This window comes from Dermacentor silvarum, chromosome 9, assembly GCF_013339745.2.
Source record: "Dermacentor silvarum isolate Dsil-2018 chromosome 9, BIME_Dsil_1.4, whole genome shotgun sequence".
Taxonomy (NCBI): domain Eukaryota; kingdom Metazoa; phylum Arthropoda; class Arachnida; order Ixodida; family Ixodidae; genus Dermacentor; species Dermacentor silvarum.
In genome coordinates, this window is record NC_051162.1 from 97,528,622 (window position 1) to 97,554,988 (window position 26,367).

Here is a 26,367-nt window from a genome sequence, read left to right on the forward strand (position 1 = left end):
AGCGAGTTCTGGGTGTGAATGGGGTGTATAAGCCATACATAATTCGTTCTGAGAGGCCCGCAGCATTTCTAATGAAAGATTCTGCGTCTTCGACTGCAGCGTCTGCCGCTTCTACACCGGCGGATACTGCTTACGTCGCGGCCGCGCGGCCGCCATATCTTGACATGGATCTGCAACGTGGGCTAAGTGCGCGCCCGCGCGGGCCTCATCTTCAAAGTGATCTGCGATGTGAACAGACGGTATAATGCCCCGATTACATAACATACGGTAGAATGCCCCGGTGCTAGAAAAGGCGCGCCGCACACCGGAGCAATGCAGCTTGCACAAAACGAAGTCTGCGCCCACAGAATGCGGGCTACTACTTTACGCGAAGCTGTTGTTGACTTTCTACATTGACGCCACTCATTCACGGTTTTAATAACAAACGAACCGAGCGCACTGCTCGTTGAAAGTATATAAAGAATGCTTCACAATATCACTAAAGTGACCCACTTTACGGACAGTGTGGTTCTCGCATCGCGCTTTGTAGGACGCTGGTCCTACAAGATCTGGGCTCGTATGCAGAAAAGCCAAGCTCTTACGTTAGAATTCTTCGTCAGAGCAAACATCCAACCCTGATGCTGGACATGTTATTAGTGACGCCAACGGTAATACGAGCTCTTACGCAGGAAAATCTTTGCGAATTCGGATTCTGAATATGTTACAGTAACCGGCCCATGTTTCTACCTTATTGAAGTTGTCTTCTTGGCTTTTTGGTGTGTGCCTTCCAGTGTACGTTAAGAAACACCAATCCCTACGAGATAGCGGAATTGTAAGTCCTGCTTCTGTGTGCGTGCCGAAGTCACCGAAAGCAGTCCCTCTCTTTTTTAATACTTTCCTATATTGCTTCGCCCCTTTGGTACCTGCAACTGCTCACAGCGCAACCGGCGGGTCTTGCGTAAGTCTATATCGAGTGGCCATCCTGCTTCTCCATCAGTTGTGCGCGAAGGGTTCGACGACCTGGCCTAAAAGCCGAGTAAAAAAAAAACGGAATACATGTCGCTTTTCGGTTGCACCGCTGTGCGCCCTGGAGAGGTGACAAATCTTCTTGCGCAAAGCAGATACGGGAGACAAATACACAACACTTCGCTCACGCTTTGCGTATCTCGACCGTTGCACGTTCGTGACAGCGAGATACGTGACGAATGGAAGACGAAAATGTCCCCCCGACGCGGAACTGCCGGATAAGTGATAACGCGACACAGCTTCACACCTAAGTGGACCGTGACGAAACCGAGGCTTGTGGCGAGTCTCGTAAATCACGCATGTCTTCCGAAAGGGGGGCCGCTGATAGTCAGATAGCCCAACGCACCGCCTGGCTCTGCAACTCCTCTGTCTCACGATAAAGCCGGGGACAACTTCCGGAACGCCCGTGTTTAGCTGCAGTGGCAGAAAGGTGTACGCGAAGGCAGATTATTTCGTTCGAGATGATTGAAAGTCCAACATCCTTCGCGCTTGTGTGAACAGGGACCAGCATTTGTGACCCTGCGACGTATTAGTCAGTGCGTTAATAGGTTTTGTGCTGATAATACGAACACATTCTCAGGACGGGTCCATCTACACCGATAGGTATACACGAAGATAGACTAATGCTTCACGTTCTGTTTTTGAGCCTCTCTCCTTTTGTATATGCATACCTACGCTACGCCTATGGAAAGGTGTTTCTCTGATTTTTATGATTGCTACGCTGGTGTACTAGAGAAGCCGTCGACGTGAGAGATGCTGGCTGCTCTTTCCCTTGTGGCCTCCTGGCGGAAAGGGGGAGAGAGTGGGGGGGGGGGGGTTAGGAAGATGCCACTTCAGCAGCTGCAGCCCAATGAATAATTGGCTTCTTGTATGGCGAAGACACCACGCAAGAAATTGAAATTGATTGCAATGGAACTGAACGTTAAGAGAGTTAATTTTGCATTCATTCATGACCTTTGATTTAGTGGTAATCATTCAATTTGGCTTCATTCAGTGCACTTCCTTGTTCCATCTGTGTGTATCCTATCTTTGCGCGCGCTGCATTTCAACAATGATGAAGTAAACATTTAAGGCGAAAGCCTTAGGTGTCCACGTTGGTGGGTGACCTTGCGCCGTTATACGCCGTTATATAAACGGCGCCGTTATACGAAAAATGGCCAACGCCGCAAAAAGTGAAAAGACGTCAAAAATGCTCGGATTGACTTCACATTTCTTGGGGAAGTTACTGTAACCAAAGTAAATGTGTGGCTTTGAAAATAAAATTTGGTACATTTCGGTCTGGGTGGGAATTGGGAATCGAACCCGGGCCTCCGGGGTGCGACACGAGCGCGCTTCTCTGAGGCCATGGCTTGTCCACGGTTCTGGCGCACTAAAGGTGTGCCTAGTACGTGTGTGTTTGCACACGTCACGTCGCAGCCATCACGCTGTTTTCGAACACGCGTAGCGAATTATGTAGGCCCCCCATATATATATATATATATATATATATATATATATATGAGCGGATGTGAGGGTGTACGCGCTACACTGGTCCCCGCCTCACGAGCGCCCCCCCCCCCTCCACGGGAAGGTGACTAAGCCCTGCTCTACTCTATCTTCATTAACTCTACCTTGAATTAAGAGAGAGTTAACGAAGGCACTCGAACCCACGACCTTTGCTGGGAGAAAACAAGTAATAGGAAGTGATGCATTCGAATGAGAATGTCAAGTAATTTAATTAATGTCTCGTAAGTGCGCAGGCCTTCGTCTACGTCCTCTATAGCGTATGCTAAAGTGACTGTGATCTTTTATGAAAACGATAGAGCCGGCGTTCTCGTGTATGTCGCCCGCAGCTAGATGGGTGGTTTCCTTATTCCGGAATGCCATGGCCCTCGGCTGTCCGACTTGCTCGGTCCACGAGTCGTCGCTGGCCTTCCGGTTCAGCGCTGGTCAACTGGTTCTCCCATTAACCAAAAAAAAAAGACTTACCCGTTCAAAGCAATAAAAATGACGACATCATATTAAAATTAGTGGCATTGAAATACAAAAGATCAGAACAGGCTCTCGAACGACTTCTGGATATAGGGAATGGAGGAAAGAAATAACGACACCTCTCCTTACGTTTCCCAGACACCAAGGCCAAGTAGCAGTCAAAACATTTCGCAATGCTTGTCTGATGTCACTCACTTCTGAATTCAATGGTATTTCCGGTTAGCACGTTTTCCTTGTTGATTCCTGTTCTTCTGCAATCTCGTGAAGAACAAATTCCCTCGAGTCTTACTGTGCACTGCGATACACAATTTAATTTTTATCAAACCTTACTTGCATGTATCTTCTACGTTTCCAGCCGCTGACGTCAAAACATAAAGCCATGTTTGACAGCTAGAAGAATAAAAGACCTAGAAGTTTATTTCACGTGCAATGCAGTACATGAGGAGAGAGAGAAAAAGCTGCTTTTAGGCAGCTTGACGAAACTCTAACGCCCTGTACCTTGGACATGGGTCAGCATTAGGTCACATACCTACTGTTTGATACGTCACATGGTGAACTGCCTACAATTAATTGAAATGGACAAACGTGCAAGCTATAATGACATTGAAGAGAAGTGCAAAAAAGTTACAATAAATATCTGGTATATAATTTCACACGATTCATGTCATGGTACACAAATAAAGAAATTCAGCTCCCTCGGGTCCTCGGTGTCACCCACTTCCGCCCTGAACAGCATGTTCGGCTAATACGTTCTCCCTGTTTATACGTATACTCCAACAGTCCCGTGAAGAACACGTTCTCTTGAGTCCTACTGTGCACTGCAATAAACGACTTCCTTTTAAACGAACACGACTGCCATGAATCTTCCATCTTCCCACGTTTCCCGGCTGCTGAGGTCACATAAAAGTCAATAGATTAGGCCATGTTTGACTGGTGCCCGCTACTTCCGTATTCAGCGGCAAGTTCGGCTAATATGTTTCCCCCTGGTTATACGTATATTCCGGCAGTCCCATTAAGAACACGCTCCCTCGGGTCCTACTGTGCCCTGTAATAAACGGTTTCCGTTTAAATGAACATGGCTTGCATGACATTACATCTTCCTACGTTTCCCAGCCGCTGAGGTCACGTACAAGTCAATACATTCAGCCATGTTTGACAGGCGCCTCCTACTTCCGTATTCAACGGCAAGTTCAGCTAATACGTTTCCTCCTGGTTATACGTATATTCCAGTGGTCCCGTGAAGAACACGTTCCCTCAGAGTGCGCGGCGATAAGCGATTTCCTCTTAGGCGAACATGGATTGCATGTATATATATCGTACGAGGCTTCCGTTGGCAAACAAATTTGGGTGCATTTGGCTTCCCATTCTCCTCTTCTACATCAGCATGTTACGATAACGTGCATTACCGGCGAGTGCGCGGCGTGATTTGCGATCGAGCTAGAGCATCGGGACGCCTGGACACGTTCGGCTGCAGATTGCAGTCGCGCGCTCTTTCGTATGCCGCTGCTTTCACATGCAGCGCACGCTTACAGGTTTTGGATGGCTCGGTATAGCCCCGACGGGCAACCATGTACTTCGGCACGCCGGTGTTGTTGCCACCGCTTTGGGAAACCGAATAAATGGAGGCACTTGTGGCCACCGGGGGGCTAAAGCGAGCTCCTGCCGCGAAATTTGTAACTCGTGTACCCGCAGTGTGTTTGTCACGGAATGGGTTTATATAGATGCGCCCTTTCGGAATGCATGCGCCACCAGTTGGCAGAGTTAGATCACTAAGTGGAGCTGAGGACGGTGGATTCTGTACGGCTTTCAATATGCACGTAGGTTAGGGTTAGGGTAAATTTAGTTAGGTTGGGTGTCTTGTGCAGCTTAACATTTTCTTTTCTATTTGTTGTTATTGCTTTGTACGCCTTATTTTCCCACCACGACTATTTTAGCAACTTGTTCAGCTTTCTGCCATTTCAAATGTACTTAGGAAGTGCTTCACTAAACCTTCGTTGTAGAGCCTGTGCAAGGCTAGCTATTGTCACGAAGATAATTATATGGCACGTTCTGTCGCTGATCGCTAGGTTGCGGCTGGACTTGCTGCCGCGGTGGTCGCCATATTTTCACGAGAGCATAATCTGAACAGCTCGTCTAAATTCAATTTCTACAGATTCGCGGGCTTCTTTCCCGCTCTGAAAACCACTTTTATGTAGCACATATTAAGCAACAGAAAGCTGTATCGGGAGTTTCTCATGTTGCTTCACAATTTTCTCATTTACGCTTTTCATCTAGTTATAATAGTTGAGAATTTGTGGAATGATTAATTAATTAAGACAAAATACGTAACCAGGCGAAATGCTAAAAAATAATAATCTGAATATCTCCAAGCGACGGCAAACAACATTACCTTGGTTCTGTCCAGCTACGGGGCATTTTCAAATTTTCAAATCTTGGTGCATGATAGTTGGTACACCCTCTTTATAGAATGCGTTACTTGCACAGCTGCTTGAAATGAGAGGCAAGGATAGGTCTGGTTTCATAAAAAAAAAGCTTTCTCTTCCTTTCTCTTTCTCTGGACTAGGAATAACACGTCTTACAGCTCACCTGCGCGTCTAACGTGGGCTGAGGGCGCACAGAGGTGGAAAGAGCTACATAGACTTCGGAAGCCTCTGTGGCAAGGGACGTGAGGTGTTCGACTCCACGGCGTCGTATGCGTCGTCTCGCTGATAAGGTAAATGAAGGCTTGCCTTTCTATGCGCCAGACAAGGCGCGCTTTGGCGTGAGAACTTTCTCATGACACGAAGCACGCCCAGGCCTTCATGGAATAGTTTTTCTAAGTGCTGTTCTTTTATGGTATTATTTAATTCGAGCTTGAAACATGAAGTTTTGATAAGAACTTCGTGAAGCTGTTCTTGATCCTCCGGTATCGATCCTCCGCCACGGAGGCTTAGTGGCTACGGTGATGTACTGTTTTTTTTCCCCCGATTTGAAGAATACAACTAAAAAGACAAGTTGGGGTAAACCCGCACCACCAATAGGTATAACGGGTATAAAGCCAATTAGAATATAAATGAAGAGGGGTTGCGATAGCAACCCAATAGCAATTTGTAGAAACAAGCCAATTAAAAGAAAGAAAAAAAGTTCGGAGGCAAGACTCACTAAAAACCGTGTGATACAAATGATTATACTATCTAACTACCCAAACACAACTAAACTAAACTACTTTAACAGCGTTCAGACAAAGAAGTTCGGAAGTAAACTGCTGAGTACCATGTCAAGGGTTCGATTACCAACCGCAGCGGCGAAAACGCTTGAGTACGTTGCTGTGGGTGCAACGTTTGAGAAACCCAGCTTAAAAGGATCCCCAGGTGTATGTGGTTTCTTATGAACCGTTGCGCTTCAATTCGTTTTTTTTTCGGTGCATTAACCCTTTGTGGACGAGTATTGCCTGCAGCAGACATACCAGAAACATTTTTCCCCTCTTGCTGAGTCTCGGTATCGAGCACGAAGTTTCTAGCTAAATGCGTTCGGCCAACACTGAGTGACAGTCAGCAAAATCATCATTTGCTGGCTTGCAGCAGGAACAAAGGACGTTGAAGACGAAGTTTGGTACGTGACTGAATCGCTTTCTCTTGAAAGGCTGGTCAGAGGAGACAGGCCGATTCAGGATCTCCGGATGTAGTGGTGCTAAACAAGTTACGTAATTGGTGGCCTGGGGTGAAGCCCACTTCCAGTTTTCGGCCTGGTGTTTCCCCCTTATTGCTGAAAAAGTTTGCGCAAAATCTTTTCTTTTTCTTTCTTACTTTCTTTTTCATTGATTACGCCTATGTTCCATGTGTTTTCCACATTGGGGTAGAAAATAATAATTCCTTTTTCTCGGGTGCTCATATGACTCGTTAGTAAAGGGTAACGCGCGCTGTAATGCACTATTTGTGACATGGGCTTTCACCTTTATACATAAACTATACTTTCTAACAATCTGAAGTGCTTTTTAGGTCGCCGCTATACATTTGCCCACAGAGTTTTCTAAACAAACTACAAGAAGGAATCGTGGCTCTAGTACGAGAACTGCAGGCATGGCGCTTCAGCCAACATGGAAATAACGGTTAGTGCATGAATTTCCCTAAGTTCGCCCTTCTGGCTTCAAACGGCTTTGTGTCAATGCAAACTGTTCGATTTCTTCAAAACAGTGCGTTATAGAAAATTAAAAATTAAATTGTGAGGTTTGACGTGCCAGACCCACGACCTGATTGTGAGGCACGCCGTAGTGGGGGACTCTGGAATAATTTGCACCACCTGGGGTACATTATCGTGCGCCTAAATCAAACTACACGGGTGCATGTTTTCGCATTTCGCCCCCATCGAAATGCGGTCGCCATGACCTGCGCAAGAACGCACGTCTGAAGCCACCAATATGAATATTCGCCAAATCGATGTACTAATCATCATTACCATCGCATAGCCGAACAACCGCACCACCCGAGTTTTTGTCTTGTAACATTTACAGCAAATTCCATGCAATTAGAAGTGTTAGATGTTACAATGTAAGGATGGCTTTCCGACCACGGCATGGATTCAGAATTTCTTTCTTTAGCTGTTTCGGGTATCGTGGATTGCGTTTTATAGTATAGTTTTTGAAAGCTATGGTTTCCCATTTTCCCAGTGCTAGGTAGCAACGCCAAGCCGCACGCAATCATAGACTACCCACCTGCAAAAGTAACACTTACTTACCGACTCGGCCGTCTATACAAAACGGGTTCTGAGACCCCTGCACCTCAATGCGCACGTGCTGATAAGTTCAGCACGTAGCTTGAGATGCGAGCATATATATATACTATTATTGGCCGTCTGTCTTCTAGACTGCGCGCTGGTTGTCAGTTAGAGTTGGAACGCTGTTGGTGGCCCGCGGGCTAGTCCGATATAACCGATACGTTCCAGCGGTGACACCTTAACTACTCGTAGGCACGCAGGCCTTCGAGAGGCTTAACGTTCATAAACATGTCATTTCCTGAACGCTTGCAGCCGTATAGTAGAAGGAAGCATATAACACAAATTTGAATTGGCTCTTTACGTATGCATATAAAACGGCTATATTTATGCAGGGCTTTTTTCTTATGTGTTATAGGAAAAGCTGGAGCTTACACCTGCTTAATGTACAAGCTTTGCCCGCATCCAACGCGTGCAGGTCAGTTCTTGGTCGTTTGACATATGTCCGCCGTTTATGTATAGTATATACAAATGCGTGTAGTTCCAGCATGTGCATTTTTATCGCTTAGGCACAGACACGACATCGCTCTCCAGATTGTGCGCATGTATATATTTTATTCAACACATCCACTTATATTATTGGGAAATTTAGCTTTATTTCATTAAGCAACTTCACAAATTTCAATAGAAATTTGAAATAAACTGGAGAAGACGGCTGACCTAGCTGTTCCAAAGAAAGAGAACTGAAGCTCTGTAAAAATGTATCCAGTCTTCTTTTAGAATTATTTGATGTTATTGGGGAAGAGCTGCTGCAAGGATTTCACAATTTTTTTATGTCTGGCAGAGTTCCAGACTGCTTGTTAGTGACAAAACATATGCAAAATAATCCTGGAACGTCCCGCAATTAAAAATTTTCTACTATATTTCAACAACCAAATTATTTATGTTGTTCTTAAATCTAGTAAAAAGGACCCCGATGTCCCGTCCACAATCATATATAGTCATATGGGTTTTCGGACTAGATCATATTGATCACATAAAATTTTAGATACAGGGCATAAGGGACCATACGGGTTTATCAACGTCCTATTTTTATGTCTACTGCAGGACGAAGGCCTCTCCCTGCGATCTCGATTGCAATTACCCCTCCCCTGTCTTGCCCAAGCGGATTCCAATTTGCGCCTGCAAATTTCACAATTTCATCTCCCCACATAGCTTTCTGCCGTCCTCGACTGCGCTTCCCATCCCTTGGAACCCTTTCTGTAACTATAATGGTCCACCGGTTATCTACCCTACGCATTACATGTCCTATCCAGCTCCATTTTTTCCCTTAAACTAGAATATCGGCTATCCCCGTTTGTTTTCTGATCCACATCGCTCTCTTCCTGTCTCTTAACGTTACGCCTAACATTTTTCGTTCCGTCGCTCTTTGTGCAGGTCCTTAACTTGTTCTCGAGCTTCTTTGTTAACCTCCAAGTTTTTGCACCCATATGTTAGCACCCGTAGAATGCAATGATTGTACACTTTTCTTTTCAACGACAGCGGTAATCTCCCAGTCAGAATTTGGCAATGCCAGCCGTATGCACTCCAACCAAATTTTATTCTTCTGTAGATTTCCTTTTCATGCTCAGGGTCCCCTGTGAGCAATTGAACTAGATAAACGTACTCCTGTACAGACTCTAGAGGCTGACTGGCGATCCTGAATTCTTGTTCTCTTGCCAGGCTATTGGACAATATCTTTGTCTTCTGCATATTAATCTTCAACCCCTCCCTTACACTTTATCGGTTAAGGTCTTCAAGCATTTGTTGAAACTCATGCCCAGTGTTTATGAAGAGGAAAATGTCATTTGCAAACCAAAGGTTGTTGAGATATTCGCCGTTGATCCTCACTCTTAATAAGAGCCTTCCCTTCAAATAGCTTGAATACTTCTAAGCATGCAGTGAATAGCATTGGACAGATTTTGTCTCCTTTTCTTGATAAAAAACTCTACTCTTCTTGTGGGGTCCTTGTAGATATTTGCCAAGATAGTCACGTATGCCTCCTGTACTCCTTGATCACGCAATGCCTCTATCACTGCTGGTATCTCAACTGAATCAAATTCTTTTTCATAATCTATGAAAGCCATACAGAGAGGCTGATTGTATTGCGCAGATTTCTCGATTACCTGATTGATGACATGGATGTGATCCATTGTAGAATACCCCTTCTTGAAGCCAGCGTGTTCTCTTAGTTTATCGAAGTCAAGCGTTGCTCTGGTTCTATTATATAGTTATGCTAAGTATATGTCTGTATTGTTTTCGACATTGCCGTTCGAACCACCGCTATTTTCCCTCCCTGATATTTTCCTTGACTTCGTTGTCTGTTGGCGTTATATGATCGTTATATATATATATATATATATATATAGAGAGAGAGAGAGAGAAAAGGACAATGCTTTAATAAGATGGGATCCCTTGCCAATTTTACAATCACCGATACCCGATGAGGTAATTTCAAGATGGTTTACAACAAAACGACACCGCGTACCACATGACACGGCTCGACAGCGGCAGTAAATAGATAGACAATGCAGATGACAGTGAGGTGGCGACATTCTCTTCTTTTCTAGCTCCTCCTCAAACAACTCCCGCCAAAAGCTGGACGTTTTGCGTGGTGGGCGCTGTATACTGTTCCTGCGTGTTTTGAGCAGCAAATACATTTATACCCACAATGTGAGACCAGCGCGTCTCCAAGTTCTCAAGCTTTTCACGCAGGCTTTTCACGCAGGCATACGCTGAATGCCACCTTAACCTTTTTCGTGCGGCCTTTGCACCGCTGCACACATTTATGCCGGAGCCCTCCCGACCAAAACCGCGTACCGCACCATGCATAGTAATAACTGGTTTCCGAGCCATTATAGGTGGCCGCGATCGGCTTATGTCAATCCATCACTTTCCGCAGGGTTGGTGGCGTGGGGGGGGGGGGGGGGGGTATACAGGGAGAGGGGTGTTCCCCAGCGCTGCACCACCACCACCCCTCCTTCCAGTCGCCCCCCCCCCCCCCCCCCCTATAGTTTTTCTCAGCACTCAACCTGCAGCTCTGCATCGCTGTTCCAAGCTACTACGGCGTGGAAAGCGCAAATGCAGCACGGATATTTCGGCTACCTGGGCAGGCGAGCTGCATGTGCGAGAGTTTCGAGCATGCGCAAACGCTTCAGTGTGAAATGTGGCCGGCATTTAAAAGCTGCACCGTTAGCCGGGTACACCACACGCTGCGGCTTTACAGAGAAGGCCTACGTATTTTCTTGCTGTTGCTGCTGTTCAGCCATCGAGAAACAGCAAAAATGGTGCTTGAACGCCTCAGCACACCCACGAGGTCCAAATGTATAACCAAACCTTTGGTGTGCATTCCCCGTGCACTTTGCGGACTTCCTGAATGTGCCCCATCACAATAATTTTGTGCAGCACACTGGAAGCTGCAGGCCTTTTTAGCCACAGAAGACGGCGAACGGCTCCGAGTTAGCTTGCGTTCGCGCCAAACAAAACATATACTGAAAATGTCAATCCATAAAGGACCGGGAGGACCGTAAGGCGGTTTACGCGTGTTTCTCCCGGTCCATCGACATGACGCTGAAATATTAACGTTGACTATACCGTTGACACCTCCTGCGTGACTGCCCATGATACGAATTAAGATGACGGGTTTTCCGTTCGGACACTTTCGGGGTAATAGAAGAATCGCGTTTTACAGAAGAGGAGGTCCTGGGACCGTGGCCTTGTGCGTCTATACGACGTAAAAGCTGCAATGAAGTCTCCGTTTCTTGAGCAGCACCAGCCTATATATGACCACTTGTGTTGAACTGAAGGATGAACGCTTCATTGTGTGTGTGTGTGTGTGTGTGTGTGTGTGTGTGTGTGTGTGTGTGTGTGTGTGTGTGTGTGTGTGTGTGTGTGTGCTGTGAACTTCACACCTTTCAGTATACTTTCACTCTTGCCCAATGCAAGGTAGCCAACCAGCCTCAGCCTGGTTAACCACGCGGCTTTTCCTTTATCACCTCTCGCTATCTCTATTTCCACTATACTCCGCCTGGGGGGTCCTGTTCACCCGATCCTGGTCTGCAGGCGTGCCCTGGAGTGGGTGAACAGTATTGGGTTGCCCTGCAGACCAGGGCAACCAATGAAGATCCTTGGATCATGACCGTACGCGTCGATGTCAGAGAAAGTCACGAAAGCGTTGTTGCAGTACTTTAAGTCGACAGGTCTCGGCGACCGTTTGTATAGACTTGGTGCGAAACCTTCAAATGTGTGCGAAACTTTGCTCTCCCCCAGGTTCTCTCTCTTTTCATCCCTTTACCCCCTTCCACCAGTGCAGGGTAGCGAACCGGGCGTGCGTCTCTTTAACCTCCCTGCCTTTCTTTCATTCTATATCTCTATCTCTTGAATTAATTAATTAAAAAAATGGCACAGTTTCGCCCTAAGGGCGAAGCAATGAATGCGATAGCAACACAGCAATGTCATACGAAGTAAGGTGAGCGGCTTTGGTAGCAATATGAATTGTAGTAAACATGAGCTGATTAAGTAAGCAGGTGTGCTGCGGCGTAAGTAGACCGACATGAAGAGAGACTCGATGACCACGAGAAGGCGCGTGTGAAACGGTGGTGTTGATGAGAAGCGCTTCCCGTGGGCAGCGCGTGCGAAGGGACACACCTGTAGCGCTGCACTGCCGATCCGGGCAGCATTGCGTGTGTAGCGTGCGTTGGAAAATGTGGCCCGACGATTACGATCTGAATGAACAAGCATGGTGTGAGCGCGCACAAACAAACATGAATAGATCACACTGAATGACTGCAGACAACGACTGTCAAAACGCTGGCAGCAAGCGCATATACGCCGCAGCGGGCGAAGGTATGTGCGGTCTATCGCTTCAACGGAAACTGAGCGGCGAATGCACTTAAAGGTCAGAGCCGTGTGGAGATAAGAGACGGTGCGAGCGAGCGACGAGCGCGGTTGTTGGCAGAGAAGTGCTAGACATGACCATGAATGAATGGAATGAATATGAATGAATGAATGAATGACCATTGAAGTCGAACGCCTTTACAACGAAGTGTTTGGGGCCTACGACATCATTCGTTATACCTGACACTTCGTTCTAAAGGTATAGCACCGCACAGCTCACAGTAAAACGAGACAATTATTCCTTTGTTATACAGGTTATTTCGTTATAGGGGCGTTCGTTGCAGATGCGCTCGCCTGTATACCGTCTCTTCAAACACGTGGGTCTGAAAGCATTGCGCGCAGAACTCAGCTGGTTCAAGCCAAATCTCTGGTAAAAATGGCCAACACCTGTTTCCGTTTTATACTCCAGCGGGCAGTGACGGTCCGAGTGTACGCTCTGTCGTGCTCGTCTTTCGTATATACGCTCTGCGGTCATCTCGTCGCTCTTTAATGCAGTTTTCCGTGCCTTCTCACCAAAAAAACACGACGCACGTACGCCGCAATTATATACGGTGCGCGCGCACTCCAGTCTGGTCAACTGCGCCCGAAACAAGACGAAACAAAATACACCAGAACAAACGAAGCAAGAAAGTGGCCAGCGCTCTGCAGCTCCCCCTCTGCCACCTCCCATAAATAAAGAAGATTTTAAAAAAAGGCCCGCAAGAAAAGTAAAAGCTCGACTCTCCTTTTGGAGGAGGTGGTCACTGATTGCACCTTGGCCGGCGTCACCTGCTTCCGCCCGCTTCAAAGACAACATGAGCACAAAGAAAGAAAGAAAGAAAGAAAGAAAGGAAAGAAAGAAAAGAGATAGAGCGTGGACAAATTTAGGCGTACGTATGTTGCGGAAAAACTACGCGTTACGCTGCATAGCAAAGGAAGACCACGTGTTACAAGTAAACAAGCGGAGTGGCATCGCCAGCTTGGGTCGACGTCTTCCGTGAGGCGCGTCACAGTATGTCGCCAGCTGGAGCCAATTAGGACCGACGCGCAGCATTGAAGCAGGTGCCACTCGGGGTGTGTAGAGCGGGCGACTTTTGATGAGCATCGTGTGCGGTTACGCTGAACACTCTTTTTTAAACTGTTGTTTTCTAAAGAGACACGGTCATATCCCCTTCACTGTCTATCTATCTATCTATCTATCTATCTATCTATCTATCTATCTATCTATCTATCTATCTAGTTATCTATCTGTCTAGCTATTTATTCTGTATCTATCTATCTATCTATCTATCTGTCTGTCTGTCTGTCTATTATTTACATATTTATCCGTCCGTCCGTCCAGTCAGTCAGTCAGTCAGATGGAGTTGGGACTCCACTTGTCCTGGAGGGCGAATTCGAAGCACTGGATTGTGTCGGCTGACGCAGGACAAGGGTGGGAACCTAAACAAGCAGTGACGAGGACGCTTCTTTTCTTTTTTTTTCCTCACAGACAGGTGCCTTAGTCTTTTCCAGCCGGTGATGGTGTTACCCTTTTCCGCAGCCCGAGGCGAAATCTATAGTAAACACGCACACGCACTCGTACCAGCGACGCGCAAGCGACCGCATGGCGTCTCTATTGCGGATATAGTGAGCGCTGCAGGCAAACGCTCTTCCGGTGCGTCGGCCTTGAGCTGACCTTTCTGCACCGCCAAATGCAGCCACAATACCCGCAGCTTCCTGCCGCCTCTTGTGGGGTAAGCTCGCGCCTGCATGCATCGACGCGTGACGCGCTGCTCACGTTTTGCACAGCGTGACGATGCCGCCGCGGTTCGCCGCGCCGACATGTTCCACGGCTGCTTCTGGTGCTCACTACACGCTCGTGTTACTCGTGCTTTCACATCGTAGCACGTGCCACTATCACCGTCACGTGGCGGCCGTTCATGAATGAACCGGAGTGAAACGCCATGTCACGGTGCGTGAAACGCCGCCTGGTGCAGGCGCGCCGGACCGTGACGTCACCTGCAGCATACCGAGTTTCGTCCATGCATTACTATAGAGGAAAGTCTGGCGCTGCAGTCGTTTGCGATGAAGTGGTAGCACTTGAATGTGGCTGCAATTTGGCACAGAATTCGCTGACGCGGATGTTTGCAGAATGCAGGTGTCATGAATTTTGCTGACGCGGATGTTGCAGAATGCAGGTGTTGACGCAGACGACACTCATTGACGCAGATGACACCCGCCGTGGTGGCGTAATGGCTTTGGCGTTAAGCTGTTATGCCCAAAGGCGCAGGATCAAATCCAGGCCGTGAGCTGTATACCGATGGGGGCAGAATGAAAAAACGGCCGTGTACCATGCGTTGGATGCGCGTTTCAGAACCCCCAGGTGGTTCAAAATTAACCCGGAGTGCGCCACTACGGCGTTCCTCATAATCTTATCGTAGTTTCGGCGAGTAAAACCCCCGAATTAATTTTTTCAACAGACGAACAGACTACACTATAACAAGTGACGCAGCCACGGACCCTAGCTGCACGTAGGTACAAGTACCAAACAGAGCAACGCTGCTTCCGATCATAAGCACAAACGTGTTTTCGTGATTTCTGAAAGGCCACACGAGCAAACAAGTTTGTCGTCGGGAAACTGCACCAAAAGCTTCTCAGTTCTCGTCTTGTTTGGTTCGAATCCCACCGTCCTGTGCAGCAAAACAACTTTTGTCGGTGCACTGCCACAGCACAGACACTTTCGGGCAATAAGCATGGCGGAGCCCAAGAGCAATTTTTTTATTTATTTGTTTAAATGCGGTGACATCGGAAATCTTTACAGCGAACATGTCGCCCACCTTTTGCCGGGCTACATTATTGAATTAATGGAATAATGACGTAAGGGTAAATGTATCTCTGAAGCAACAAAACACTTTATTTCCACACGTGCAAAAGTGACTTTTGTCTTAAACGCTAAAGAGAAATAGTTCCATAGACCACACAGGGGAATAATGTTTCGGAGAAAACAGAAAAGTAACAAAAAAGAAGAAGCAAGTTACGCATAATTTTGTCTTGGCCCACAAGTATCATCTAGACACCACTATAAGACTGAAATTTTGCAACGTCGCTCGCATTGCTATCCAAACCCATGAGGTTAGCTAAACCTAATGCTTATTATCGGGCCCCTGACCATTTCAGGAAGCTTGCAAGTATTGGAAAGGAAGAAGACGAAGAAGTGCGGAACGAACGTCATTGTTCTGTGGTTCTTCAAAGTTTTGCGACTTCTGGATATAAGGAGCTTCCCCGAAGACGTCGTCCTCCGGAATGGGGGACGGAGGACCTCCGCGCCCTCCTGACAAGGCGAGTCCCGCGGCGGTAGCCCTGTCCGTGGGAAACCGCGACATCACCGACTATAGGCTTCCCGATTCATCTGATAGCTCCACAGCGGCAGAGATGGAATCGGACAGTGATTACACGCTAGTCCAATCGCGCCACTTGAAGCGCAAGCTTCGCCGGACGTCAGCAGGCAGTGATTCTACTCATAAAAGCAGATGCGATGAACGGGTCTTCTCCGTGGGCTACACCCCAACTACGGCAGGAACGAATTTGAATTCGTTGAACAGACAATCGCTGACTAAATTTTTCGATCGAATAGCCTCAGGACATGTGAGAGAGATCCGCATTAATGCTCGGAAGAACATTCTAACGGTGGACGTGAGTTCTCAGGCAGTATTGGAGGCTTTGAAATCCTATTGAAGTGGTTGGCAACATCCCAGTTCGCTCATTCCTAGCGTACGGCAACGATACGTGCACTGGTGTTGTATCAGATGTGGACATTGACATCAAGGATGAAGACCTACGATCTCTTCTATCGTCGACAGTACGAATACTCGACATCCACCGATTCGGCCGTTCCCGGTGCATCAAGTTGGTCTTCGAGTCAGACTCTTTGCCAGCATCGATCAAAGTAGGTTATGTGAGGCACTCAGTGCGTCCATATGTGCCACGACCGTTACAGTGTCACAAGTGTTTCAAACTGGGCCACGTGAGTGCTGTGTGTAAGAGCCCTACGTCGTGCCGTAGATGTGGTGGTGCTCATCAGGTAGACTCCTGTGAGACTGACGCCATGAAATGTGCAAATTGCTCCGGAGCCCATGAAGCGACATCCAAGGACTGCCCCAAAATGGCAGAGGAGAGACAAATACTGCGAAAAATGGTGAGAGAGAACTCCACGCACAAGGAGGCTGCCAATTCCGTCCGCAAGAAAAGGCGCCGGTTGCGGCAACGGCGTCGCCGCTCACAGAGCAAGTCCCGAGAGAAAGAGTCACTTCCTTTGAGTACTTGGATGCAAAACGTACCACAGAGAGAGCAAGGCCGGCAAACACAAGCTGCGCCTCCTCCAGTACCTCCGCGCCCGTCAAGGAATGAAGCGTCATCCAACGTGCGTCCAACCTCTTCGGCTGTAGCGTGGCCTTCGCTACCGCAAAGGGCTTCAGGTGGAGATACTCCTTCGGTGCTCCCCAAGAGCCGGGAGGGTAATGAAAGGCTTGAAAATGAAAAGATGATAGACATGCTTAAACAACTAGTAAACACTATGCGTATATTGATCTCCGGATTGGCAACGCCAACTGCACTATCTGTCGTGAAGGCGTTGGATGCTATGGAGCCGCTATTAGCGGCTCTAAAATAAGGGTGGCAATCATGGCTCTCACGATAAAACACTGGACATTGGAACAGAAGATGCACCATTCTGTTATAATGCAATGGAATGCTCGAGGTCTATGCGGCCGCATGTCTGACTTTAGGCAACGGGTTTTCAAATACCGCTTCCCAGTGATCGTGATATGCGAGCCAAATCTCACGTCGGACTTTCGCCTTTCTGGATACGTTAAGCTCTGGTCACGTGAAGATGGACACAAGAGCAAAGTGTTAATGTGTATACGCAGCGACATGACGTTTGTTCGGCACACGATCACTCCACATGACAGCAATGAATATGTGTGCGTGACACTAAAACATAAACTGCATGTGTTTTCGATCATCGGCGCCTACATACCTCCTAGCCAAAGATTTGACCTCTCCTACCTATCTACTGTGTTACAAAGTTCCCCAGGCCCTCATGTTCTTATTGGAGACTTCAATGCTCATCATCCTTACTGGGGAAGTGCCGCAATGAACTGTCGGGGTAGGAACTTGATGGACTTCATAGAAACTGAGGGTCTGACTGTCATCAACGATGGGTCTCCCACTTACATCCGCGGCACTACCTACGGAAGTTGCTTAGACCTCACTATTGTGTCTCAAAGCCTCCTGCCCTCAGTCAGCTGGTGCATGGACATAGAAACGCATGGGAGCGATCATATACCAACATATGTGCAGATGAAGTGGTTTGTGCAAGCAACTGCATCTACTGTACGCTGCACTGATTGGTCCACATTCTCTACATGTGTCGAAGAGTATTGCGGAGACATCACTTCACCATCTGATATAGAAGACATTATTGTATCATCAGTGCAGAAGACAACAAAGTTTATCAGTGCACCTACATCCAGAACGGCGATTGATATTGAATATGAACGGCTCCGCGCAATTCGTCGTAGAGCGGAAAGGAAGGTTAGGCGAACTCAATCGACAATAGACCTTGTCTCATGTCGACGTGCTCAACGAAAAATACGGCGTCACCTTCAAAAAATGGGAAAACAACGGTGGAGGACCTTCTGTTCGTCTCTGGATCCTCGAAAACCACTTTCTAGGATCTGGCAGATAGTACGAAGCCTTCGTGCCCCTCCTCAGCAAAAACATCCTTTCCATGCTCTAGCACTTCACCAATCTCTGACGGAAGTGCAGGTTGCCGAAGACTTCTGTAAGAGAGTCACCCGTACCAATATTTTAACATGTCCAACATTGCATCGACCCGTGCCACCTCCTAAAGATGCTCGTCTTGACCTTCCTTTCACGATGCCGGAATTGGAAGCTGCTCTTGCTGCTTCGAGACGATCTTCTACACCTGGACCTGACGGTATTTCATATACTGCTCTGTGCCACCTTGGTGTGGAAGGTCGGAAGGTCCTGCTGTCGTACTACAACGCCACGTGGTCATCCAGTACAGTCCCGAAGCAGTGGAAAACCAGCCGTTTGGTGGCCCTCCTAAAACCAGGAAAATCGCCTTACGACATGTCATCTTACCGGCCAGTAGCTTTAGCTAGCTGTGTCGGTAAGGTGATGGAACGAATGGTGCTCACTAGATTAGAATGGTTCATGGAAGGGAATGAGCTTTATCCTGAAATGATGACCGGATTTAGACGTGGACGTTCTGCAATAGATGGGGTCATTGATCTCGTGTCCACGATCGAACACGAAAAAAGGCGACACCGACTTGTAGGAGCAGTTTTCTTGGACATAAAAGGAGCCTATGACAATGTACTGCACGAAGCCATTCTTGATGCCCTCGGTAATTTGGGCATCGGCGGCCGTCTCTACATGTGGATTGAAAGTTACCTAGATGGTCGCACAGTCTTCATGTCCACAACTGATGGCGAAACGAGAAGACACGTTGTGGTCCGTGGAGTGCCTCAAGGAGGAGTCCTCAGCCCGACTCTTTTCAATATTGCCCTTATTGGCCTTGCGGAAATAATTCCTGACACAGTACGCATCAGTACCTACGCAGATGACATATGCATATGGGCGTCCGCAGTCACACGACCGCAAATTCGTGCAAGATTGCAACGAGCCGTTTCTTTAACGTCTCAGTACCTGCAGTGCCAAGGACTGCAACTGGCTCCAGAAAAGTGCGCTGCGATAGCGTTCACACGGAAGCTTATGTGTTGGTATCCAATTATGATCAATGGCAATACCATCCCATATGTGGCCCACCACAGATACCTCGGCGTTGTCATTGACCGCGGTGTTTCATGGTCAAAGCATGTGGCAATGTTAAAGAAAAAATTAACTGGGCTTGCTCAAGTTTTTCGCTTTTTGGCCGGTATGAAGTGGGGCCCATCTGAGCATTCGCTACTCCGGCTGTACCAGGCTCTCTACGTCGGCTACATTCGGTATAGCCTGCCAGTTTTATCAGGTATGAGCCGGTCATGTTTGCGTACGCTGGAAAGTGCCCAGGCACAGATGCTGAAAACATGTCTCGGTGTTCCACGTTGCACCTCAACCTACGGAACAATTGAGGAGGCTCGCGTCACCCCTTTACCTGTCTATCTACGATGCGAACCTCTTCGAGTATTCCTGCGACTACTGTGCCGTCATGGATGCCACCCCTTATCGACACTTCCCGACATACGGCCAGACTCCACATTTTCAAGAGCCATTAAATGCCAAGAATCTGCCATACCATCATACTTTGCCCCTGCTGACCTTCCACGTATGCCCCCATGGGTAATGTCCAAAATACGGGTGCGTCTATCTATTCCCGGAATTTCTAAAAAATCGCGAATACCTACCGTCGGCCTCAGACATTTAACACTTGAATATATCTCGAAAGAATATGACTCCTCGGTGAATGTGTATACAGACGGATCGGTCTCGTCGTATGCGTCTGGTGCGGCTTTCGTCGTGCCTGCGCATGAAGTCATTCGACGGTTTCGTCTGTGTAACAAGGCGACTACAACATCTACGGAACTAGTGGCAATCAGAGAGGCCGTTCGATATATTTTGCAACAGCCTCCTCAAGTATGGACAGTCTTCAGTGACGCAAAGTCGGCTCTGCAACTACTTAGACTGGTGTTGAAAGAAAGCGCTTACAGAGTGTTGGCTCTTCAAACTGCCGAGCTATACACTTTAGCGCAAGAAAACGGCCACCACATCACATTTCAGTGGATTCCCAGTCACTGTGGTATACACGGCAACGAATTGGCTGATGCCGAAGCGAAGAAAGCACTGGAAGAACCAGAGTCAATGCTTGCGATTCCTTTTTCAAGAGCGGACGCCAACTGCCTTCTCTCCAGTGTCATCCGAAAATCAACGGAAAAGCACTGGGACAATCCGGATAATCGACACAGACGACTGCAGAGATTGGACCCTACCATGAAATTTAGGCTACCACCGAAAATTCAACGCAGCTGTGCCAGTCTTCTGCACAGACTAAGGCTGGGGGTAGCGTTTACGCGCGGATACGTACACCTCATGCGACGCACCGAGTCTCCAGACTGTGAATTGTGCAATGTCAAAGAGACTATAGGTCATGTGCTTTGTGACTGCCCTAGGTACGTGCAAGAGCGTCAAAGGTTAAATAATGACCTTACGCGTCTCGACAGCCCACCGTTGTCGGAGGACGTTATTTTAGGCCCTTGGCCAGACACTCAATCAAGTTTCAAGGCCATGCAGGCGCTACTGAACTTTTTAAAAAGTACGGGCCTGGACTGTAGGCTTTGAGCATGCCAAAGTGCTTGCCATATGTTTCATATCCTCCTTCTCTCATCATCGTCACCCATCATGCGCCTTTTTCTTCCCTCTTTTTTTCCCTCTTCCCCTTCCCCCAACGCAGAGTAGCTGGCTAGAGGAATTTACCTCAGGCCGACCTCTCTGCATTTCGCATCATTAAACTTATATCTCTCTCTTGCAAGTATTGATTTTTGGCAAGAGCCTATAAATTCTGGGAAATAGCAGGCATTCATAGACAGATTTCTTACACTTTCAGCAGGGCTGGACAAGTTGAGAGGAGACGCCATTTCTTCAATGCGTTCTTCGCCAAACTATTTCCCGGAGAGAGAAACAACACGATTGATTTATTATGAAATACAGCTGAGTCGCATAACTGATTTCCTGCAATATTATGATGGGAGAGTTTTCCTCAGATGTAACCTTGGCTATTCTCCCCTTACTATCACTTTGATTTTCATGCTTACAAGGTCGAGTATTCGGTAACTCTAATTGAAAACTCGAGCACGTCCGAAGGGCTCATCTAAGTCTGAAACACGAGACAGCGTCATGATTTGCACACTTGTTCTTAGAACAAAAATCGAAGCGTGACACGGCGTAACATTACAATTAGTACTTGAAGTAGAGTATCTCCGGGATCCTTGTGCACTCCAGCGGTATATAGGAGAGGTGATTTAGCGAAAACCAAAGACATCAGCTTAAGAGTGAAAGGTAATTGAATATACACAAGTCAGACTCTACGAATGATTGATGACAATCAGCATCGTTACTCACTGCAGACTCGTGCCGAACCTGCAGAACCGGACACGGAGATGCTCCAGACGGCGGCGAATAAAGGTAGCAAAGAAAATATCTGTGTTCGATAGAAAGAAAAAAACGAAAACAAAATATAGCGTTCTTTTTTTTCACCTGCGCAATCTCTATAGCTGTACACCGCGTGAGGCCGGCTGAGAGAAAGTAGATGCTCATTTTGTATACACAACCCCGTTCGTCTGCAAAACTCTGGCTGTATAAAGCAGCAGGGAACTGATCATCTGCTGGCCTCTGGGACTCAGCGGGTTCGTCTGCAAGGACCGGCGAGTAGCAGACGAACTTTGTACGCGTGTGGATGCATTGCAAGGACGCCTGCTACAATTACACGGGGAGAGCTCATCGGCGATAATGTATACGTCCGCATCGCTTGAGGCTATTCCAGCCTTGAGGCAATTAGAATTCCCAGAAGGGGTTGCAGCTGAAGCGTGTCGATTTTTTAAACAACCCACGTCGCTTCCTCGGCTTGCTGTGCGTCCATGACCCGCTGTACGATTCGGCGGCGCGGCTTTATACTACCGACGTGCACTTAGAAGCGTAGGACGGGCTTTAGATTACGGTCCGCCTATAAATATCAGACGCAGGCTATTTGGTTTATTCCTACTTCTCTTTCTCTCTACTTTTCTTTTCTAGTCTACGAATACCTTGTTTCCAATCATCAGCGTGTGGGAGCAATAGGCGTTATTGCATCCAGTTTCTTAAGTGGTATAGAAGAGGGCCGTAAGCCAGACTGTTCGGGCAGATCGATTTGCGAATGGATAGGAGTGAGTGAAATGCGTGAAAAGCAGCAAGCACTATATTTTAATGGCACATATTTCCTACAGGAAGATGATGCTGGAAAGAAAGTATACGGCCGACAGGATCTGCTCCTGCGCGACCTGTAAGAGATAAAGAGAGAGGCATCTCCTTTATATATATATATATATATAATTATACATTTATTTTATACAGTCAAGTCTCCTTGACATTAGGAACATGATAAGTAATATAGGTGCTCTTCTTTCCGGAAGAAAATGCCTGCCCTATATTTAAGTCCTCATACGGGAGTTTGCTCACTGCATATATATATATATATATCTAATATATATATATATATATATATTTGAAGTTATTTTGAAACACTTTGAAGTTACTTTAAACAGTCAAGCCTCCTTGACTTTAGGAACATGGTAAGTAGTATGGGTACTCTTTTTTCCGGATGAAAATGTGTGCCCCATATTTAACTCCTCATACGGGAGTTTGCTCACTGCACGACAGACCAGGGGAGTATAAGCGTTATCAACAGCTTTTGCGGCAGTAATTGTCGGTCCCAGATTACCTAATTTTCGGATAGCTCTACGCTAACCAGCCGGGTCAGCACATGAGTGTAAGCAAAATCTTTTGTGGGTGTAATTGTTAGTCGCATATTTAACGCCTCTTCGGATAGTCCTCCTGTACTCACGTGCCGGAGGAGTGAAGTAGGAGTGCTAGCCACACCTTTTGCGAGAATAACTGTGGGTCCCATATTTAACTGCCCGTCGAACAGTCATCCTTTACTTTTGATAGAGCACGCAGTAGTAGTGTTACCAACACATTTTGCAGGAGCAACTGTTGATCCCATAATTAACCCTTACTTGAGTAGTCCTACTCCCCGACGGAGCAGGAGAGTAGGAGTGCTAGCAAAATCCTTGGCGAGAATAACTCGGTCGCAGTTAAACTACTTTTCAGTAGTCCTTATTCTCACTACCGGATCAGGGGAGTGGTTATTTCCCGAACAACTATGAATATCCGTGGGACGTCCGCCACAAGTCCGAATATCCATCCATCTGAATATCCATCACGGGCGTCCATAGGACGTACAAGAAATGTCCATATCCCGTTTGGATGTCCGGGACACATCCTGTTTTGAATGTACCCTGGCTGTACATATATGGTCATGCATAGGACATAAGCTAGGACATGGATCAATGTTCTCATGTGAAAAGAAATAGTTGGAAATTCTAAAGTTTCATAATTGATTTCTCATTTTCATCTTTCTGCACTCCTATTGAACACATAATCTGAGTTCTGAGTGAAAAAAATGCTCCCTGTATGCACAGTAATAAATTTTAATTGTAACTATTGTTAAACAATACATAAGCTTCCTCGAACTAGCAGAAATGGCAGTGCTTTTCGGGTTAAAACATTCCCTCCCAATGAGTTTGCAGGCGCTTCACATTTTATGCTTTCATATCTCTTTAAATGCGTTCTATTTATGACATGTTGCACGTAATTGTGTTTGAAAGATATCTTACATTATTCTTTGTAAACTCTTGTTTATGTCTGTATGATCTTGTTTAATCAGCGCAAAACGAGACGAAGGACGGCAGAGAAGGTGGAATGAAGACAGTGTTTGGCTTCGTCCCACCTTTTTTTACCGTCCTTTGCCTAGCCCATTCTCCTACCTTAATATATTTGGTAAGCCTCGATGCTTGCACTTCCACTACGCACTGTGTTGTCTTTTTGGGGTTTCCGCCACACGTATTCTTGCTTGTGAGTTTGTTTCTTAATTCTAAAGCATGTGTCTATGATTAATCCTCGTAGGGTTTGACTACGAAAAAGTAAAATACGTCATGATTATCACATAGCACCTCATTCAGTCGCATTGTCTTTCCCACATTTGCTTAACTCTGTTTAACACGCTGAAAGGAGTTTCTATTGTTATTTTTTGTTTTCGCGCTATTCTAACTTCAGTCATAATATCAGGATCTGCAAATTTTCTTTTTATCGGCATGTATATTTGTTAATATGAACAGTATTCATGTGTGCTTTGTGGACTTTATAACATAAGGTGGCAATAAAATATGTATTGCATTTTGAAGCTGGTGTGGGCTCATTTTTTTAGGTTGATTTACAGCAGAGTGGCGACAGTGCAATGCCCTTAAGCACCCGCGACGGCTTGTTATAGAAACAAGGGTTGGGTGCTTGAATGCATTCCACCATCGATGCTTCAAGGTGTGTGTGTGCACACACACACACACGCATATATATATATATATATATATATATATATATATATATATATAGAGAGAGAGAGAGAGAGACAAAAATACGTCCGCCACAGGATTCCATTTCGGATGTCCGATGGAGGTACAAATTTGTTTTTGTGGATATCCATCGGACGCCCGATGGAGATCTGTTGGATATTTGCGGACGTCCATCGGATGTCCGTTATGTCAAACGGATACCCATAGGACGTCCGACAGATATCCGCGGTTGCTTGGGTAGGAACACCTTTTTTTTGGGGCGAAACTGTGCTGGTCCCATATTTAACTACTCTTTAGAAAGTCGTGCTGTACTCCCTGCTGGAGCAGGTGAGTAGGAGTGTTAGCAACGCCTCCCTATGGGATCAATTTTTGGTCCCATAATCTGCACTTACATGGACAGTCTTCTTATACTCCCGGACAACTCTATCGAAGAGTATACGTAGGTGCGTACATATGTCAGGAAATAAGGCGGAATTTAACAAGGCGACAGGAACACTAGTCTTTTATCATCGTGTTCCCTTCTTTCGAGTTGTCTAAAATTAAAGTTCATACGCATACATACATCATCATCATCATCATCATCATCATCATCATCAGCCTATATTTATGTCCACTGCAGGACGAAGGCCTCTCCCTGCGATCTCCAATTACCCCTGTCTTGCGCTAGCGTATTCCAACTTGCGCCTGCGAATTTCCTAACCTCATCATCCCACCTGACTTTCTGCCGTCCTCGACTGCGCTTCCCTTCTCTTGGTATCCATTCTGTAACCCTAATGGTCCACCGGTTATCCATCCTACGCATTACATGGCCTGCCCAGCTCCATTTCTTCCGCTTAATGTCAACTAGAATATCGTCTACCCCCGTTTGTTCTCTGACCCACACCGCTCTCTTCCTGTCTCTTAACGTTACTCCTAAGATTTTTCGTTCCATCGCTCTTTGTGCGGTGCGACATTAGTGGAGGTGCTTGGTACTCCCTGATGCCCGGAACGAAACTCCTGTGCGGAGTGCAACGCCCAGTTCAAACCCGCAACCAGTTCCTACAGTGGACACTCAGCGTGCTGAAGAAGCCCGACAACTTGCACGCATACGTATTCCTCGGCAGCAGGAGTACGATGCAGGGCGCTATAACCTTCGCCACCGAAAAGTCTCCTAAGAGCCTGGAGAGAGAGTTTGGGTCTGGACTCCTGTTCGCCGTCGTGGCCTTTCAGAAAAACTACTGAGGCGGTACTTCGGTCCGTATAAAGTCATCCGACGTCTCTCTGATGTCAACTATGAAGTCGTTTCCGATAGCCCACATTCCTCAAGGCGTCGACGGCATACACCGGAGCTTGTGCACGTCGTCCGAATGACGCCTTATTTGTCCGAATGAAATCACTGCAGCATACGCGTGGACAGATCCTGGCGGCATCACGATAAAGCATCGGGACGATGCTTTCTTGGAAGGGAGGTTGTCACGACTAAAGACATACATACATACATACATACATACATACATACATACATACATACATACATACATACATACATACATACATACATACGACATACATACATACATACATACATACATACATCATACATAATACATACATACATACATACATACATACATACATACATACATAC

General features: G+C 46.7%; 1 protein-coding gene across 1 annotated transcript in view; it reads left to right on the top strand.

Annotated features, from left to right (window-relative positions):
- Nucleotides 1-15,861: 15,861 nt before the first annotated feature.
- Nucleotides 15,862-26,367, top strand: part of LOC119463761 (uncharacterized) — a 51,044-nt gene continuing 40,538 nt past the window's right edge. The window contains exon 1 of the mRNA XM_037724588.1: nt 15,862-16,066. Within this exon, the coding sequence (XP_037580516.1) occupies nt 15,862-16,066 (205 nt within the window). The remainder of the gene's footprint in view (nt 16,067-26,367) is intronic.